General features: G+C 41.0%; 1 protein-coding gene across 1 annotated transcript in view; it reads right to left on the reverse strand.

Moving 5' to 3' along the window:
- TG (thyroglobulin) overlaps window positions 1–21585 on the reverse strand; it is a 163630-nt gene that overhangs the window by 122682 nt on the left and 19363 nt on the right. The window contains exons 11-20 of the mRNA XM_075415217.1: window positions 20132–20374; window positions 19650–19787; window positions 19002–19079; window positions 18439–18551; window positions 17623–17734; window positions 15823–16023; window positions 11614–11823; window positions 9255–9409; window positions 8591–8747; window positions 3557–3781 (exon numbers count right to left, since the gene is read on the reverse strand). Coding sequence (XP_075271332.1) covers window positions 3557–3781; window positions 8591–8747; window positions 9255–9409; window positions 11614–11823; window positions 15823–16023; window positions 17623–17734; window positions 18439–18551; window positions 19002–19079; window positions 19650–19787; window positions 20132–20374 — 1632 coding nt within the window. The remainder of the gene's footprint in view (window positions 1–3556; window positions 3782–8590; window positions 8748–9254; window positions 9410–11613; window positions 11824–15822; window positions 16024–17622; window positions 17735–18438; window positions 18552–19001; window positions 19080–19649; window positions 19788–20131; window positions 20375–21585) is intronic.

Consider the following 21585-nt stretch of genomic DNA (forward strand, 5'->3'; position numbering starts at 1 on the left):
ATCTAAAATCAATTACAGACCAAAAAACATCCTGAATCAGACAGAATTCTCCTGTCTCTTACATATTATTTGATACACAAGAGTGTATGATACATTTTCAAGACATTTTCCAACACATGCAGTAAGGATCATACTCATTGCAAATGAACAATAGTAGAAATTAAAATGAAATTAGTAATCCACGCCTAAATTGAAGAAAAATATGCTTAGGGTGAGGGAGACTAATTAAGCAAGTAAAGTTTAAAAAGGAACAAACTAGCTTTTCAGATCATCCTACTTTTTCTGTAGTTATAGTCATGATGTGAAAGTAACATCTGTCTCCAACCACATTTTAAGCAAGTAAAATTGCCTTTTGCCTCACACATTAGATTAACAAAAAGGCACAGACAACAGCAAAAAACTCTGGTGCTGAGATGAATATTTTCTAGACTCTATAACTCTTGAAGGTACGTGTCATTTCACCTCTAGGTTACACTCCACACAATCACATAGAGGTTTAAGTTTGATTCTAGAAGTCAGACAAACCATAATATTGTACTTCTTTCAAGCTTGAACATTCATATTTTCTTAACAATGTAGGAAACTAGAGAATAGCCTTGAGCCAAAATCTCAGAGCTAAGCATTAGTACTAGGCCCAAAATTTGTATGCATATAATAGGAAAAAAAGAATAAAATAAAATAATAAAATTAAATTTACATTTAAACACCCAAATTGAATCCCTTGCTCCTGCACATCAGATTTGTAACCTGGCCTCACTTCTAACCACACTCGGGCTTCTGCGTACACCAGGGGAACAACATGCTGAATAGCAATTTCAGGCTAAAGAGCAGCTCACTGGGGAATCACAAAGCAACTCCGCACAGGAATACTGCTCCTCACAGTAGCCTCATTTTACTTAAGACCAGCTCCCACTACACTGAGCATGCTCAAAGACTGCCACCGCTGATCATTACCTAATGCTTGCATTGCTTTTACCTCCCTCCAGGGACACTGGAAAACTTCAGGATATCAGATTCTTGATCTAGAATATTAGAAATGAAGTCTTGAGCTGCCAGCTCAGCTACAAATCTAGCACTTTATTTGATGTGGGTTATGCTCTGCTCAGAGCAACTCTGATAGACTAGCACAAAGCATTCTAAATAATAAAAGGAAGCAGCACAGAAACATACAATAAACCAAAGATAACTCACAAGCAGGCTTCAGGCTTTCTCCTGAAATAAAAGGGGGAAAAAGGGTTGAGTCCATGAAGCTGTCTCCCAGACAGTTTCCAACTCTCTTCTTTTCAGCTCACACCTCAGCAAAGAAAGTGTCTTTTGTCCCTTTAAAATCTAGCTAAAACAAAACTGTTACCTCAGACTCTTCAGGAATTATATTCGTAAATATCTGTGTGGTAAAGTAACTCCATGTAAGACTGAGACAAAAAAACATCACATAAGAAAAACTAACACATGACAAATGTTACCCATTTTGCAGACGGGAAAACATGAAACAAAGCTACAATAGATGCAAACTTCAGAAAACAGATGACTGCAAGGAAAATATATGAGATGCAGAGGCAGGTTTATGCAAGCTGAATGTCCCCAAATGAAAGTATTAAGTTTATTGGAAACACGAGAAAGCTGCCGCTTCTAAGATCTGTCTATGCTTCCTGAAGCAAGGGCAAGTCACTTACAGTGAAATAAAAACAAGCAAATCAATAAGATCAAGATCTGAAAAGACAATCTGTATTTCAACAACAAGGTGGAACAGGAAAGGGGAGAGAATAAAGAAACAATCCCTGTCACCCTCACACAACTTTTATTTCTGTAATCAAAGGTGATACTTCTTACTACTAGTCACTGTTATTAGTAGAGGAACAGACCCAGAGAGGATAAATGACCACAATATATCCATAATGCAAAATAAACATATATATATGTGTGTGTATATACATATATATAAAAGAGGAAACAGAATTCCTAAATCCCCTGTTTAGAAGAAAATATGCAGTCCTACTACACAAACCAGTGTTTAGCAGCATGCCTACCATGGCATCTCTAGAATATGAAATCTCTGCCAAAAGCTGGAGCGGAAACTGTCTCTTTTCCACATCTCTATCATAAGTCTGTTTTACTGAGTGACTTTTTCCTACAGCTAGCTCGTTCAAATATGTATGAACTAAAGCACAAGGCAAATTAACTCACTGCTGCTTAGAGGCCTTTGTCCCTGGCAGGAAATACTTGGTAGAAAGATCCCATTCTTTGTAAGTTCTTCTACTCTAAGTGATGGACTCTGCTTAACAAACCATGATACCTTTAATCAGCACAACATTACATCTTGTTAAGTAACTGCAAGTTGTTACAGACTCCAGATTCTCAATAGGAATTAATCTTTTGCCTGCATGGTATGTTTAAACAACCAAAACCTGAAGAGTTTCAGACCATGGAGGTGAACTGAAGCTGCAGTCAATTTACCCTTAAAGGTCCGAGCTGGAAACTGGAGCAGCTCAGAACCGATTCATCACTTGATTACTTTGAAGCCCTTACCCAGGCATTAAGCAGCTTTCCTAACTTGAAGAGAAACACCACACCAAGCAGGGAGCTAAGTTGTTTTCATGTATTTTGATTTGCTCCTATGGTCTCTAACTTCAGCTGCATAGTGTTGAAGTTCTCCCATCTGAAAATATTCCCCATTTTGGATAACTTATCCAACACCTGCTACTGTTGGTCTTATACCTAGAAGTGGTACAACCCTCCTCTGTACCCCTCAGAAAAGTTAGACATAGTGAATACATCCCAAATTGACAGAAGACAGACACAGACTCACTGAGGCTCACTGCGCCAACGAGAATGATGAGGGGTGCCCTGTAGGAGGGCTGATGTTGGTTGACAGAAACAAGACCGGGGCTGCTCAGGCAAAGGCTTTTTGGCAGCATGGTCTGGTACACAGGGTGCCAGGCACAGCGACGGGGATCCGTCGAAAAGGTGAGTTTGGCAGCCCTAAGCAGGATGTTGGCCAAAAGGCAGCCTGCTCCAGGGAAGCAGACTAAACAGAAGGAAAGAAGATGAAAAGGGGGCAGAAGTGCAATCAGGTCTGGGCGCTGGCCAGCACCGAGAAAGCTTCCATCTGAGCTGGCTGGACTTGGCCCAGGAAGTCACAGTCTCAGAACCTTTGCCATTTCTGCGTCTAGGTTTCTCTTCTGGGTAATGTATCATCATCTGAAGCTCTGGCTCTATTGTCTTTGTGAAATCTTCTTATTAAGGATCATGTACATTACAGAAAGACCTTCTAATATCAGACAGCTCTAAAAACTCCACCAATATGTTTGCAAAACCTTCTATACAATGTTAGTGCCATGATGCCAGTTTCCAAATCATTGGTTCAAGTTTGTCTGTAACACAAGTACTGAACAGTAAGCAAAGCACTAATTCCCATCTCTCCTCAGATTCATCTTTCACGCTGGTGCTTAACACCTTTCATATATTAACCATAAACACAAGATCACTGATGATTTTCCAACTTTAGGTTTATACTGATTCCTAACACCAAAGAAGGTAAAGCTAAACTGAGACATACCACACCCTTGTGAATTTGGGACTGCTTTCTGAGGAGATGAAATTCTTCGAAATCCGCTTCTACATCCTAGCAACACACTTGGAGACAGGTCAAACTCTTCATCCCGGGGAAAATCAACGAAAGAATCTGCTAGGAATTGCTTGGAGTCCAAGTGCAGCAGAAAGTCACCCTCCTTAATCTCTTTTATAAATTCTTCAATGAGATTTTCCCCAACAATTGCATTTTCTAAAGGGAGGGAAAAATACAACAGAACAGCATGAAAGACACTCCCAATATGGGAACAGATAACCACACAGAGACTGATGAGCTTTAAGTTAAAACCATGGGCAGATACAGAAATATAAGCATGTGAGCAAACAGCACACAACCATGAATCTGTACTGTCTATCAAAATCCTAATCTCAGTATATGTAGAGAGTGCTAAAGTAACAGAAAAAAAAAACAACAAAAAATAATATATTCAAATGCTAAAGCAGAGAATAAAATTTGATTTCTGAGTTACAAAAATTCAGCAGCTGAAAACCAGGTTTATCTGACATTCAGATTTAATTTATTCCTGTTTTTTCAATGGGTATCATTTACTTCTTTTTCAGCATTTTGTTGGTTTGTTTTTGAAGGCCAGTGTCTGTAATGATATATTAATCACTTTCCATACTATCCATCACATTACTGATATTCGATATATCCACTTATACAACACGCTCTTCACAATTGCTGAAGCAGGTATTTAAAGCTGGAAACCGCAAGTGCCTCTCTTATCCTATATTCTTAGTTGCCGAGACAGCTTCCCTTTCAATGCCTTGTGCAAGGACAATTTCAGTGCTCAAAGCAAATAGCTGAGGGTACCACTGCCTTCTTGCGTGGCGAGTTTCCTGACTTTGCACTGTAGCCCAGGGGTGGCTTTACAGTTGTGCGAGGAGAGAATTTCACAGCCAGATACAGGGCTCTGGCGACGCAGCGCTGCACTCCTCCCTGTGCTGAACAGGCCACAGACGTACAATGTTTTTTCTGAAAGATCATCCTAGACCTTTAATACTGAAGGCATAGGTGCCCTCTCTTCCTGAGTGTTGGTCCATAGCTGACTGCTGTTATGAAGACTCTGTTCCCCCCTTTGCAGAGGAGGGGCATGAGGTTTTTATACTTACGGGCTAAAGTGAACAGACTTTACATTACATCTGACAGCACCATCCTCATCTCAGTGCTCTGCTTCCTCCAGCACTGAGCAACCTATCCTTCTGCTGCACTGACACATATTACAATCTACAACACATCACTTAGTTTTGTTCAACCCCAGGCCAAAATGACACTTCACTTGCAAGTAAGTAATTGGGGATCACCACATAACCAACAACAATTAGTAAATGTTTTGCCAGAAATAGTCTCGTAATTGAAAGCAGGAATAAGCAGATTAGCCTTTTATTCAAGCAAATATGCTTCCAAATTGTCTAGTGACTAGCTGTAGCAGAATTAAAAATAAACTTGAAATGACAGCTGGAGGAAATTCACATGTAGGGAAGCAGAAAACTGTCAAACCAGTAAGAATCCACTGAGGTCTGTTGAACTTCCATTAGTCTAAAATGTTCCCCTGTGCTGAAGAGTTCTCAACGCTACTGCTATATGTGACCCTCCTGTGACCACACTATGTATAAATGCATATCATAGAATCATAGAATGCTTTGGGTTGGAAGGGACCTTTAGAGGTCATCTAGCCCAACCCCCCTGCAATGAGCAGGGTCATCTTCAACTGGACTAGGTTGCTCAGTGTGCCGTCTAACCTGGCCTGGAATGTTTCCAGGGATTGGGCCTCCACTACCTCTCTGGGCAACCTGTTCCAGTGTTTCACCATCCTCATCGTAAAAAACTTCTTCCTTATATCTAGCCTAAATCTACTCTCCCTTAGTTTAAAGCCATCACTCCTTGTCCTATCACAAAATATTTTCCCCATCTTTTCTATAGGCCCCCTTCAGCTATTGAAAGGCTGCTAGAAGATCTCCCTGGAGCCTTCTCTTCTCCAGGCTGCACAGCCCCAGCTCTTGCAGCCTTTCCTCATAGGAGAGGTGCTCCAGCCCCCGGATCATTTTTGTGGCCCTCCTCTGGACCCGCTCCTACAGCTCCATGTCCTTCTTGTGCTGGGGCCTCCAGAGCTGGACGCAGTACTCAAGGTGGGGTCTCACCAGAGTGGAGTAGAGGGCCAGAATCACCTTCCTCAACCTGCTGGCCATGCTTCTCTTCATGCAGCCCAGGATACGGCTGGCCTTCTGGGCTGCAAGCGCACACTGGTGGTTTATGTATAGCTTTTCATCCATTTGTACCCCCAAGTCCTTCTTGGAAGGGCTGCTCTCAATCCCTTCATGCCCCAGCCTCTATTGATAGCAGGGGTTTCCCCGACCTGGATGCAAGACCTTGCACTTGGCCTTGCTGGACCTCATGAGGTTCGCACACTCCCATTTCTCGAGCTTGTCCAGGTCCCTCCTGATGGCATCCTGTCCTTCTGGTATGTCAGCTGCACCACTCAGCTTGGTGTCATCTGCATACTTGCTGAGGGTGCACTTGATGCCGCTGTCTAAGCCACTGATGAAAATGTTAAACAACACCAGCCCCAGTACGGACCCCTGAGGAACACCACTTATCACTGGCGTCCATCTGGACATCGAGCCGTTGACCATTACCCTCTGGCTGCAACCTTCCAGTCAATTCCTTAGCCACCAAACAGTCCACCCAGGATAGATGGACCCTAGAGAGGTATGTCCTGGAATGTCTCAACAGAGAACAAACATGACAGACAAGCCAGCCAGACCCGCTGATAACGTCTTACAGGACCTGCCTTGATTCAGCCCTTCCAGCACTTCCTGGTCAGCTTGGGGCCACACTGTCCTGCTGACATGGGACCTAGCTTCTGGTCCAAAATGAGTTTCCAGGACCTTCAGTATACTCTAAAGCATGGCAGATACAACAGTGCTTCCCTGGTTTTGCTCCTGCTTCGCTGCACAATTCAAGCTACTACGCATCTCACACTTTGCTAGACTTGTTGTAAATTCTTACTAGGCATTTCTCCAGAGCCTGGTATACCTTTAAGGACCTGGACTTCTAGGGGGGCCAATATATCTTTTCACACACAGAAATAGCCTGCAAATAGTTACATCCTATGTTGTGCAGCAGGAAGAATTCTGATTAGGTTCGCTCCTGTTGAACGAAACACTAATTTGAATGTGAGAGGGATCATACCAGTACCCAAAGTTTATATTGGCCAACGAGAAAGTGATAGAAAAGAGAAAGAAAAAAATGTAAATTTATTCTTTTTTTTTTTTTTTCTTGAAGGAAAATGCAGAGCACAAAGACATAGCTTAAAATACCAGTTGCATAGAGCAGGGATTGATTTTGTCCAGTCTCACTGATGGGAACTGTTAAGTATATGTTCTTCCACCAAAAGCTCACTTTTATAATCTTTAGTATTTTTGCCCGTTGAACAAAAAAGAGAGAATTTGCTGCAAGGGTTCCTCACTATTTTAGACCTGAGGCCTAAGCTACAAAGCCGAGTGGCATAAGATCCTTCAGGAAGGGATTTGCACAGCCTCGAAATTTAATATATGAAAATATCTGCAAGAAAAAAAAAGTAATGAGGCATTCATGAGTGGTTTGAGTTTGAAGCTCTTCATTGGGAACATATGCATGCTGCGCTTCTGTTTTGCAATTTTTTTTTCTCAGCTACTTCAATAGCAAGACTTCTCATTTACCTATAAAAAAGCTAGGAGAAGAATAAAGCTATTTTAGCAATGTAGATTTTCAAATCAGAGAGCCAATTTGCTCACTCTGTATAAATACACAAGAAAACACCTCAAACAGAAATACCCAAAGCTGCCTTAGAAGGTAATGGAAGTTGATGGTGCCAAGAGGATACAGAGACCTGGTTCCCAGTTGACTGATCTCCCCAGACTAGACTCCTACTGTCTCTTCTGCAACCATACAGTCGTTCCCTGAAAAGTAATTTTAATATTACGGGGAAATTTTAGTGTGAAGAGGGTCAAAAATATAAAGCCCTCGAAGAAAAACACTTTCAAAAGTAAAGTTTAATATAAAACCAAACACACTTCTACTTTGATCCACCTTCTGCAAACTGCTTGAATAGTCATGTTTCCCTTCTACTCTGGAGCAACTGAACAGATGTAAACATAAACAGACTGTAAAGCCAGGAACCACACAAGCACTGTCTGCATCCTGAAGGCTTCTGAACTTGGTTTTGATCAGGCAAAATCTGCACACATCTCCAAGTCCCAAAGTTAGAGGGAAGGACACATGCAGGCAGTTATTTATATTTTGTGCTGAGAACATCATTGCAAAGCAGTACAACTGGAGAAAGGCTGCAATAGAGGACATTTGGACTTGGGATAAGTCTTTTACATCTTTTATTTTAAAGGGAAACACTGACTGCTTTGAAAGAAGTTCCTTACACCATCCCTAACTCGCTTGGAAACCACAGCAAAGATCTGCCAGTCAATGGTCTCTGCATAATGGCTCCAGGACTTCTGAGGTAAGGGTCATTCTTTAGTGTCAAAGGTAATATAATAAATACAAAAAGAAAAGGAGAAAAAAGAAAGAAATGAAAAAAAAAACAACCTTGGAAGACATTAGTTATATTTTTGGCAATGTGTGAATTGTGTTTCTCTGAGGCCAACCCAATAAGGAACACAATCTTTTCCACCGCTGAGGGCCTGCCCACTGGAAATTAACATCTGGGACAGTTCAGCTCATGCCCAATAAAGTAATTTTCAATCATCTCATTAAAAGCAGCTGGGAGAGGCAGTCCTATCTGAAAGAAACATTCAATTATAGCTCCTTTCCACTGTGCAGTCACAGTCTGAAAAGGTAAATATATCAACACCAAAAGCTCAAAGACACAACTCCAGCATTATAAAGACTCTTTCCATGAGCTTTTATACTACCTTGTTAGTTCCTCTAAGAACAGACACAGGGAAGCAAAACAATTAAAAGAAAACCAGGCTTAATTCACAGAAATATCAGAGGGAAAATACTTACCAATATCATGTAAGTCAGAGAGAGAAGCTGCTGGGATGTTTTCCAGCTGAGTCCTCCACGTGACGTTCACCCCCAGGCGGTCCACGCTGAGGCATTCGACATAGACAGTGGAATCATCACAGACAAAAACCGAGCCGGTAGTTCCAAAAGCATTTACCTCGAATTCAAAATTAAATGAAACCACATTTAGTCAACCCAAGAACCATCTAGTTCTTGCCTTTCCCTATTCAACTGCACTGTGCTATGCTCAAAGGCAACATTTCCAAAAAGGCCTGTAAAACACAAGTAGGAAAAGATAATTTTAGCAGGTCGTTTACTCACTGTAAGAATAGTCAAAGAATTATCTTCCTTCAAAATACATATTTAATAAATATTGGGTTGATGTGATATGTGATGTCTATGGCTACAATTAAGCTGTTCTGCCAATGTGGGGTCAATGAGACTAAACATCCTATTTTTTCCAGCCATCCACACGAGACTGCTGCCAATCTTGACAGATTTCACGGCATTTTCTGCTCTTCCAGCTCTCTCAAACAGGCAAAGTTCTACTTGGTTTCTGCCTTTTTCTTTTTATTTAAAAAAAAAAACAAAACACAAACCAAAAAACAAACAGCCATCAAACAAAAAACCCCACCAACAACAGAGAATAAGGAATTTAGATTACCTGGAGGTGACATAAGCCACGAGCCTTTAACTCATCTAAAATAAATATCTGGAATGCCTGGAGTAACCCAGAGTAGTCAGAACTACAGGTCTTCTCAGGAGGCAGCAGTAGTTGAAAGTGTGTTTGAGCTTGGACTGTCTGAAGTAATTGGAGCTCTAAAAAATAAGTAGAAAGGGCATTTTGCAGCCTCGCTATTTAATGTGGAAACTGACTTTCAAAGTTACTTTGAGAAAAGACAACATTGATTTGGCATTTTTACCTTTCTTCAATAGCAACTCCCCATTTATAGATGAAAGTAGTAGAACTGTCTGTAGTAAATAATAAGCAGCAAGAGACATGTTTAATAAATATGTATGTTGTGCATTAGAGAAAAAAACAAGTGATATAATTATATAATAATAAAGAAACATTTTACATTGGAGCACTAACTCATAGAAGGATAAGGAACAATCTGGATCATTAAGGATGATCTTTTATAAGCCTTGGCAGATAGCAATTTCCAGAGAACTAGATGAAAGTGGACATTATGCCAATACTTAGAAAAGAAAGAGGAAGACAGGAGTTATTGATCTGTCAACCTTTGCTTCTCTCAGACACGATTATGACAGAGTTTCTATTTAAAAAGGAATTCTATGTTCAAAAGAATTAATGCTAATTCAAATGCTCTTTCAGAAACCTAGTTTGCAAAACTAGCTAGAATCAAGTTTTAGCAGAGAATAAATTTGAATGCATAATAACAGTGTTGACATGGACATCTACAAGGACCTTCAATTATTTGATTGCAAACCAAAGTGGCACAAATCGATGAGAAACCCATGAGCTCATCAGTCACAAAATTAAAATCTATTTCACCCGGTTTTAGGCAGAATAAAAAAGGTGCAAATTTCTCGTCTCCACTGGAGTTACGATGATCCCAGGCTTCATGTAAGGTTTGTTATCTCAGATTCAGCACAGCCGTGGTGCTGTCATGTCACATGCAAATGGAGCTGGCTCTTATTCCACCAGCCTGGAGAAGCATCAAAGCTCTCCCTCATTCACCTCCTCCACAGACCCTCACTGCATCCTGCACAACTGTCACCGTTGGAGCACAGTTCTGTCCCTCGCTCCCAATACGAGTGAGCATGGGAAAGCCTGGAGAGCATCCAACGAGAATGGTGGGAGGGATCAGAGGACACAAAAGCTTACTTCTTCCTGCAAGGCACAAAGTCCTCTATCTGTTTAGCTTATCAGAGAGTAGTTAGGAGCTGTCTTAACCACAGTCTCTAAACATACACGTAAGGAAGAGGAAACAAGATGTGTAAGTGTGGGGGTAATTATCCATTGGAACAAACTACTAAGTGTTGCCGTTAATTCTCCATTATCGTGAAATTTATTCAATTACCTTCAGATGCTCTATTTCAAACACTAATTACTGTGGGAAGTCCTTAGTTTGCATTAAATTGCAGCTTGTGCCAGATTGCCACACGCTCCCCTCTGGCCTTACAAACTGTTGTTCAGCTGCCATCAGGCAACCATGAGAGTTACTTCTTCACATGCTACAAAAACCTAGCAAACATGATTACAGACAAAAGTCTCAGTCTGAAATTTAAAGTTTAAAATCATTTACTTTTGGAATAGAAGACCTGGGGTAGAACTGGAAATTTGTCAATACAGTGGTTTCTGGAATGGGTTTAACCCACTCTGGAGATGAGGAGTAGCTGCAAACTTGGCATCAAGATCTGCATTTCTCAACATTCAGCACTGCTGCAAACTGCTGTTTTGATCAGAATGTATCTCTGTTTGAAACAATTGAAAAGGCCAACATTAATATCTGATTGCATGAGCTCTGAACAGACAACTCATTCTTCCAAGATTTAAAGTGCCATTTTTTTCTTGAAAGAAAAACGGTTTGAAAAAAACCACAAGTCAGATTACAAAGACAACAATAATCCTAAAGAACAGACTGCTGCGAAAAGATGCAGAAGTAAGAGTGACTTGAATATGCAAATAAACAGTCAAGTTCTGCCAAATTCAAACATCTGGTCTGCATCTGTTCTTCCAGGACTAAGTGGTTCCATCAGAATCACTTCATGATCAGCATCTTTTAACTTGCAAAGAAAAATCTGCATATAGATTGAATAACTATTTATAGCTATATTATTACAGAAAAGTGGGACTGTTTCTGGCATGGGAGCTAGCCAAGAGACAGAGATGAAAATGGCAGAAGACGGGGCTAATCTACTGTGCCTTCATGCAGCAGCTCCCACAGAACTGTTGTGTCCTATTATTGTCATTCACACAGTAGCTTTGTGACGAAAGCTCATTTTTGCACATCGATTGACACTGCTCTGCAGCCTTCCCACCCCATGATCAGACGTACTCTGGCAGGCCTGATGGAGCGGGGCAGCCGAGACCCATCGCCGCTGTTGCACATCACACTGAAACGCCGCGCTGGAAGAGGCGCTGTGGAAGCCCTGGCGACACACCAGCCGGCACTGCTGAACACTTGGAGCTTGCTCAGAAATGTTTTCACAAAATACAGCTCCGTTGAGAAGAGATGAGGCACCAAATGGCAGAGCACACTGTGGACCTTTAGGCACATGAGAAAGGGGTTTTATTAGTGGCATACTACGAAACACTTCAAGTAAAGCGTCCGCATAACCCTCGTATCAACAGAGAAAACCTAGACTGCACTCTGTGCACTTCCCACTCATCTCAGCTTGGATCTGGTTTGATGTCAGCACAGTTCAGTTTCCTCAAGTTGATGACAAGACACATATTGACTTTGATGGGTAATGCATTGGGTCCAGAAAGCTATGTGCATGGTTTCTAAGAACAGATAAGTTTAAAACAGTCATGAATAAATTTAACCAGGAAATGAGAAAGAGGTTTCTACCCATCAGCAGAACAAACCTTTACAAAAGATATCCAGTGGAAATAGGCAGGGCCAGGAAAAAAAACAAAAACAACACTCAATTCCTGTTTGAGTGAAGTTTGAAAGCTCCACTTTGAGGAGCTCATGACTATGGTGTCTTCAATGGCACCAGGATGTTTCTGGTGACCCAGCAGGTCCTTAGAAGCAGTATAGAGATTTGGAGCTGGAGCACTAAGTTTACCCTGTCGACTCACTCTGCATCAGTATGGTCATTTCAACCCTGCTAGCTCACTGTAACGGACTGTTATAGCATGCTACCTAAAATGACAATTAATTTCTACTAATCAGTACAAACCAATTGCTTCACTCAATATTAGCCAAATCCCAACCTAATTACTGAATATATCTAGTAATAATGAAACAGCTCTGAGTTCTAGAGCTACAAAATACAGGAAGAAAAAAAAAAACTTCCTCACTTAGAAATAAATATAAAGAAAAAGATGTTCTCATATCATATAATTCACTTGCTTGGTATATATTGATCATTTTCCAAACAGCAATGCTCAGGTAAGTCCCAGTCTCCCTACTCACTGAAGAAAGGCAAACACTGCTGATGGTTCAGGTCTGACCAGCCTCTCTCTCCCCTTATGACAGAGATATGAAGATACAGAGATTAATTCCTCAGCTTAGCAGCCACTTCAGTCACTGCAGGATGAATCTGGGATCCACTGTGCACAGTATGTATTTATTTTGCAACCCTGATCATTACAATGCCAAAATAAAATGCTTTCATATCTGTCTCTCTGAATTGCCAGATGCATTTTTTCCAAGCCTCCTTTATAGTATCTTTTCTGCAATAACTCTGTAAATGAGGCCACTACATTCCTCCTCTTCATTCATTGACTCTGTATCCAGTCTCTTTTTCAGCAAAGGTGGAAACCTGGCATTCCTACTTAAAAGACTTTTAATAAACCTCCCTAGACTTTTGGACCAAAAGATGTTACTTTATGAGACAGAAATACTTATCTTGACCAATGTAAACTTCATCCACCATTATGTGTAAATTACATTAACATCTCTTTATACAAAGTATGTAAAATTCAGTCTGTGGTCTCTTCATTGCTCTAACACAATCCAGCAAGTCAAATCCAGTCTCAGTCGTATGCTACTACAGTGTTTTACTGGCTGTTCCAATGAGAGTTGGTGTGCCAACTAGGAAAATAATCAGTCCCCAAAACAGAAGTGATGGATGGTTTCCTGGTGTGGTTCTCAGGTTTCAGCTGACAATCAGTAATTTGTTTATTTAACCCTCTACAGATGCCTTCTCATTTACTATTGTCATCAAGCCGGCATCATCTTGTCATTCTGCTATTTCTGCCCCGATTTCTTGGACCTGTAGGAGTAAATCAGAATCCAGTCCAATATTGACACTTCTTCATAGGTGCTTCTAAAGATTTCCACAAGGAAATAATGTCTCCAGGACCTTCTCTGGAAGGCTGTCTGTCCTCTATCTCCACTCAGAGCTGTGGAAAGTGGGCATAAGGACAGGAGATGCGTGCAAGGACTGCTGGAATACTTAGCATCATCATTCTGGTGCATGTCAACTAGCAAAAGTTGGATTTTACCTCTGATGGAAATTATTAAGCTAATGAAAAACTCATTGCATGCACTAGGCACTGTGAAGTTATTACTTGCTGTTTACAGCTGTCTGTTTTGATGTTGGAGGAGAATTTTATCATATTTTCCCACCACAACAGCTTCTTTTGTTGATAGACAAGATCTCCAAGATAGTGAGATAGTACTCCCCTCTTTTTTTTCCTGAACAATTATTAGTAGTTCCAAGGACTAGAGGCATAAGGCTGGATAGACTGAGGGGAAAAATAACTTTTGCTTCTTTATTCTTACACAATAACTAAGTTGTTTAGCATGAAAAAGTTCCATCGCTATTTCAAAATCCAGGAAAATCATTAAAGATTATTTCAGTAGTATTTCTATGCAGAAAATAACAAATAGCTTTCAGTAAAGCCAGGTTTCCACTATATTTTCAAAGCAGTTTTCTCTCTCAGCTCAGCCTTTTAAAAAAGAAAGGTCATTAATCATTCAGTCACTACTACCTCTAGGAAAATCTGGATCCCGAGAAACATCAGATGCGCATGCAAAATCTAAAATCATCTTAAAGGTAGATCATGGGATATACCTGCACCCTCCTTAGAACATATTCTATAAATTCCCTTGGAATTTATGGGGAAATCTAGAAAATGAGCTTTCATGGAGAGGAGGAGATATTAAGGACTTTTAATAATACAACATTTATAACTAGTTCTGTCTTATCTCTGGCCTACTAGAAACGCTTCCACTTATCCCTGTTCACCTTCAGAGTCTATGGGAAAGTCAATCCGTACTGCTGAGTGCCAGGTATCATGTTCAGTTCCTCCAGCTAGTCCAAACAAATTAAATATCACACAGCCCTGTATCCCACAGAGACACTAGCCTGTAACCTGAAAGCAGGATAGCAGCAGCACGGTACTTGTTAGACCGATCATTTCTGCTCCTTTGAAGAGCTAGAAACCTGTACTGAACTGCTATGCTGCCATTGCTTCGCCGCCCTAGCTCTGGAGCTCTTCTCTTCAGAGCTCAGTTGGGCATCTCCACATAACATCACACTGCATGGGCCAAGACACAAACTTGGGGTCTCCTTGCAGTTTCTCATAAAACCCCATCCACATAGCTCTCTATTGGTATAAGGAAGTTCATAGAAAATGAACTGAAGTTGGTGGTGGTTTCCAAGTCAGCTGAGGAGTTATCTAATTGACTAAAATGCCTTACAGCTAGTTGGGCTGACACAATCAGGCATTTGGTTGGTGAGCAAGTGCTATTCTTTATATAGCAGAATCACAAAAGGAAACCGAAGCAAGTTGTCATCATGTGGTCTCACTTTCCTAAATCTACCAACAGCTCTCATTTAAAAAAACCCAAAAGAACTATGGAAACAGTAGTGCCCTGCAGGCACCAGTTGAAGGTTTTCTTCTTACATCTCTAGTTTCCACTAATCATTACACTTTGGAGCACAGCCTTGTAGAAAGTTTGATTTCTTTTGCTTCACTTCAGTGATGGGGAGATGTATAAAGACCATTGCAAATTAAATTTATCCAAATGTTGCCCATTTGGACATCTCACTGGAAACCATAAGTGAATTCCAGTGCTTCGCAGCTCTGGTCTTGCAGGAAATACTCTGTGAATATGTAGTGTTTTGGCACATCCTTTTCACAACTCTGGTCACAAGCCAAGAGTAGGAATGGCAGAAGCACACATTTTTCAAATTTTATTTTAGTCAGTTGAATGGCTTTTAATCCCAGAGCCAGCTCAGACTGGAACAGGTTCAAGTTTGCAGCAAGCTGTTCAGATTGACTTTTTAGCGAAGTTTAATAGCTCATTTGCTTTGATTCAACCAGTTTTATGAATAAAGAAAAGTTAAAGATTCATTCCCTTCTCCTTTCATCCTGACAAAACACTTGAAGAAAATCAGATATCATGCCCAGATAGGTCTGAAAACTGCTATAACACAGAGATAACCATAGCCTTTTGAGCAAAAATCTCTGTAAAGGTATGAACAAAGAAGCTTTAATAAAATTAAATACTGGAAAAATTTATGATGCGGGTCATGTTCCAGACCTGGACTTGTTCAGAAGCAATGCGCCTTGAGCAGGAACTCACTTGCACAAGCAGGTCTTCCTCCGCTTACTCGTGTTCCCGGCACCTCTTCTCCATTGTCAAAAACACACCAGCAGCTCTCTCGATCCTGGCTGCACTGCACGGGTGAGAAAGCCCCATTGTCCTCTTCACACTCTGGGATGTAGCCTTTGCCATCTTCTCGTAAACCAGTTTTAGATTTCATCATATTACAGAAACTAGGACCTTTAAACAGAGAAATTCAAGATACAGAGCAGAAGACAACAAACCAACCTGGTCTAGTGGGAGGTGTCCCTGCCCATGGCGGGGGGGGGCTGCAACTGGATGATCTTTAAGGTCCCTTCCAACTCAAATCATTCTATGATTCTACAATCATCTGCAGAAAATAACTATACTAATGTGCAGAATTGTCCTAAACAGTAGTGCTTTCGGTCTGGTTTCGTATCATTATATCATTATAGAAATGCGAAATTTTAATTCCACTAGAAAAAAAAACACCTTCTTTTTTTGTGAGATTAAAGTGCAGTTTATATTGGTTTGCATTAATAAAATAGTGGAAAAAATACTGATATTTATTTTGTATTAACGTCTTTTTTGATATGAATTTGATAGTTTATAATTTAGATGCTGATATTCTAATTTTTAACAAATAAAATTAATATTTACTGAGAATTTTTGAGCAAGAAATTTTAAGTGTAACAATAAAATTATTTACATTTTAAATCAGTGAAAACGTCACAGTTTAATAACTTCAAAACTGGAAAAAAAAAACAACCACAAAACAGCAGTATTAATGGTCTCCCACAAACAAACAAACAAAAAAAAAGACATGAGCATGCAGAGCCACCCCCTGACAAGAAGATGCAAAAGGTTCAGTTCAAACTTGAGAGAAAGTTGCTTCTTACTAATTTTGTTCATCTGCTTGTAAACCTGTTTAATGAACCATTACACAACTAATTCCTTACTGAATGCGCAGTTATTTATCCCCCATCAGGCTTGTTGCACGTCTTCATGGACTTCTGTCTTTAGCCCATATATAAGAAAAAGAAAGCAGACTTGCTGCATCAGATGAAACTACTATATCTAACTCACTATCCTCTCCTGAGTAATTATCTACTCTGTTACAGATGTTCTGGGAGAAGGTTTGCCTGAAGCCAGCAGCATATTCTCCCAAATTTTCTGTGGGAGATGGCAAGTAGAAAATCACTAGCAAAAAAACTGAACAAACAAGCACAGCAGAGCTGTAGGCTCTTGGGCTGCCTGTACTGCTCAGAAGAGCAGAACCAGGGCAGGGGCTCCAACAGGGCATCCCAATCCCTACGAGCAGGGCTTCTTCAACTTTTTGGATCAACCATGTCCTATGAGACCTCAGCAGTTCTCTGTCTTTATTCGAAGACAGTACAAAAGTATCATAGACCAAATTGCATTCCACGGAGCAGTTGTGGAACACTTAAAATGGACTCACTGACTGCACATGGCCCATGTAAAATGGACTCACTGATGTGTATAGTTCAGGATTCATTGCCTTAGAAAACTCCTCCGTGAGCCCAAAGAATTTTCTATGGTGGTAAGAAATGGGAGGTAAAAAAATGCATAGAAGACTATTCATCAGTTTATATAGACTGGTTTATTACTGGTGTTATGAAAGTAAAGGATAACTATTTCAAGACACCCTTTCAACGATAATGTGCTTATCTGTATGAGGAATTAAACTGTAAGACCCCCTGCGTTTCACGGGCATCATTCTGAAGAGGAAAGTACATACGCTGCAAAGCATGAGGCATTGCCACGAGCGTCACAGGCTGTGGGTAAAGCATTACTCACACTCAGGATTGCCATCCAAATCCTTGCTGCCACGTTGAAATACTTCTCCTGACACAGGATCTACGCACCAAATATCTGTGTCGGATCTCTGCAGCACGGCGTATTCTCCTGTCTAAAAAGAATCAACTACATATCATTGCAGAGCAAGGTATATCAATACAGACACATCACAATCCATATCCCAAAGGCTGGTTAAAATATTTGATTATATTTACATGTGTCCATTAATACAACACATTGAAAAGAAACACATAATATTAAAATACAGTCTACCTAATTTAACACATAGACCAGGTCCTGAGAGGTGCAGTATGCAGACTGAAAGCGCATCGAGATGAAATTCTGGTATAATCTCAATTTGAAATGTCTGTTCCTTGCCATTCTCAGGGCTCTGTCCTGCTCACGGCCATGTTTGGAGAGCATCACAGACCCTATTTTGGGATATCTGCATCCAGCTCCCTCTCATCCTGACATTCTCTCAGACCTCAGGAGGAAAGAGCCCCCCAAACATCCATGAATTAATTTGTGTCTTTAAAGCACAGTCCCGCAAAATGACTAGGCAGAGCAACCCTGTAGGAGGGCAGCTTAGGCGGGGACAGAGCTTCCTATTCCTGGTCTTCATCTCAAAACTATTTAAATTCTGCCTTATGTAGGGCAACCCCTGCTGTTTGTTTTGTCTTCCCCTTTTCTTTTAGATTAACAGCAATGCACAAGGGATGCTCAAGGAGCAGAGACCGAAACTGTACAGGCCTTTGGCACTGTGTAAGCAAAGCCAGGGAGATTTTGTTTCTTCCTCCCTCAGTCACATTAAATCACCTTAAGGCAGTAGGGGACAAACAGATCAGCTGTAGAAGCATCCAGTTTTGAACCGCTCCGTCTCCAGCTGGAAATTAAGGCATTGGTTTGAGATTGCTGACATGATGTCTGGCCTGTAAGAGGGAAAAACATACATGCATGTTAAAATAAAATCAAGTTCTCAAACTTAAGCTAGAGAAAGCGGTAGCTCCTGTGCACATCTCCATTTGGCTCTGCTACAGCCTCAGGCAGGGATTTCTCGATTGGTGTTTGATAACCACAGAATCAAGGGATGGTTGATGTTGGAAGGGACCTCTGGAGACATCTGGTTGGACATCTGCTCCGATGTCCCTGGCTCAGGCAGGGCCACCAACAGTAGAGGGTCCATTCTCAAATGATGCAAGCCAAAATCACACATAGTGAAATTAAATGAATTAGCAAAACAAGAACAAAATTCATTTTTCTTTTCTTACAAAGGTTAGAAACAAGCCTTGCTTCATGTATACTATACTAGAATCTTCAATAAATATTAAAATATGTAAGAACAAGTAAAGACAAATATTTAGGAACAAAAAACAACTGACATTTGGGAAGTTCGGCTGAGCGTGAGACCAAGGAATCCATGACATAACGTCCTCTCTCATCCACACACCAGCAATGACCTGGCCAGGGAAGAAAAGCAGCTTTATTTTAGATGTTGTACTGCAGTATGCTTTGTTGTGTACTGGGAAGATTTTCATCCTCAGAAGCACCATAGAAAGTGGTCAGTAAACCTAAGTCAGAGTTAACGCTGCTATCCAGAGATAAGTAGACCACATTTGAGAGCAGAGGTGATTATGGAAATGCAGCAGCGCTGGTGAGACTCTTCCATTGCAGCCCTATCCTGCAGTGTATCATCTATTCCCAGCAATTTGGTACCATCCACAAACTTGCTGAGATGGAAATCTATCTCATTGTCCTGGTCATTAATGAAGGCATTAAGCAATACCAGCCTCTGAACTGACCCCTGAGAAATGCTACTAGCAACGAGCAACTGAACGTCGACTGATTTTTGAGCCACAATGAGCTGAAACCTGAGTCCCTCACTCCAGTCAATTTTCCACGCATCTTGTAGAGCACTTCACCTCTCTCCAGTTTGGCTACAAGAATATAGGTTTTCCATTTGTTATTAGAATTCTGCTTAGCTTTTCTTTATTCAGACAGCCCAGAGTAGCTTGTTAGCAATTGCTCACCTGTGCTCTCATAGCACTGAGTTGGCTCCCAGTATCCCAGGCCATCACACTGTGGGATGTAAGGGAGAAATCCCAGCTGTATTGCTTCCCCAGCAGAGCGTTTTGAAGTAAAGTGACTCCGCCAGTAGAAATGCAAGACTATGAAAGATAAATTAAAACCAACTATTAGTGGCAAATCCAAGATATTTTAAATGCATGTCTGCAAGTATCTGAATGTTCGTTGTGCGTCAGCAGTCAAACGAACAAATGCTGCAAGTACATAAAGGCTGGTAAGTGTCCAGATCTTATATATGCATCGTGTCATACATATAAGACAACTGAAATCAGCTCTTGAGTTGGCAGGTCAATTACACTGATTAATTACACCTGCTGAGTCACATCTGGTTTTCGGCAAAGTTGAATTTGACATAGAGTGGGATATCTCTTGCACGGATCCTGAGCATTAATCCATTTAACTCAGATCACTTCTCTCTCTCACCTACCTGACCGTGCAGCCAGCTGGAGAGCATAGTCACTGCCCGATAACAGCTTTTCAGAGATCACCACCTCTGTCTCGTAGGGCTGAGCAGAACGTAGGAGGTCGTTGTCTGTGAGCTGTATTCCCTTTGCCATCAAGAAGCTTTCTCCAAAAGGGAAGTGGGAACTATTTGATGCCAGGATGAGCTGCTCTGCCTCCTCCATAAATTTCATGGCTTCCTGCTTAACACCTTCACATATACCAGGACCTGCAGAACCAGAAGGCATTTTAGTGCCTTTCATGTAAATTCAATGAAGATTTGCATGTGAAAACTAGCTGGCCTTTTACTAGCATCTTCTGTTTTCTCCTGCGCTTGCTTGGTTTTCAGTTGCTTACTGAAGCAAGCACAGGAGATGCATCAACACTTAGCTAAACAACCACAAGAGTCCAAGAGTACCAGGAATCACCCAAACATTCTCCAAGTTTTGGGCCAAAGCCTTGATAATTTTAAGTTACCTCCTCCTCATTGGTTACAACTGCAGTTTTATGTCTCTACAGAACTGTCCCTCGGTCACTGTCATAAAAAAAGTGGATAATCAGAAAAGAGAGCAAGAAAGGAAACTGAAGGTATATCCCTCAGACCCAGAGTGGTAGCTGGCACTTCACCTGTCCTCGCTGTACATCTGCTGACTCAGTAACGGCAGTTCAACACACCGAACCAGCTCAGTGAAAGCTTATCTGCTAAAACGATTCTCTGTTATTCTGCTTTGTCCCCTCTATTCCCCATTTGCCCACAGGACTGGCATCTCCAGCACTCCTTGCCCATTTGGAAGTTTGCCATTCATTGTCTCTTCCTCCCAGCTGGAAAATTACCATGTGATGAGAAAATGGTTTTAGCGACTACATTTATAATAGAAGTCATCTGCTGAAGTAACCCCAAAGAGGACCTAACAGCTTTGGTGGAGACGTCTAGACAGAGGGTTTACCAACAATGCTGTCCTCACTCTTCTCCTAGCGACTTCTAGGGGATATCTGTTACTCTTTACTGTGTAGTAAGAAACAGTAAAGAAAGTTCCTCCTGCCTCATTTTAACACATCCTTGGAAGTCATTTGTGTAATTGTGAATTTTCTATACAACTCTTTACACACTGTTTCTAGCTTCAAAGTGTTCTTTCTGTAAAGCATTATATGTCCAAATAACAAAATCTACACAAACTTAGAATCATAGAATCATAGAAAGTTTTTGGGTTGGAAGGGGTGATGACCCTAGAGGTCATCTAGTCCAACCCCCCCGCAGCGAGCAGGGACACCACTACTAGATCAGGTTGCTCAGAGCCCTGTCCAACCTGGTCTTGAATGTTTCCAGGGATGGGGCCTCCACTACCTCTCTGGGCAACCCGTTCCAGTGTTTCACAACCCTCATTGTAAAGAATTTCTTCCTTATATCCAGCCTAAACCTACCCTGTTTTAGTTTAAAAC

Source organism: Opisthocomus hoazin, chromosome 3 (genome assembly GCF_030867145.1).
Source record: "Opisthocomus hoazin isolate bOpiHoa1 chromosome 3, bOpiHoa1.hap1, whole genome shotgun sequence".
Classification (NCBI taxonomy): Eukaryota; Metazoa; Chordata; class Aves; order Opisthocomiformes; family Opisthocomidae; genus Opisthocomus; species Opisthocomus hoazin.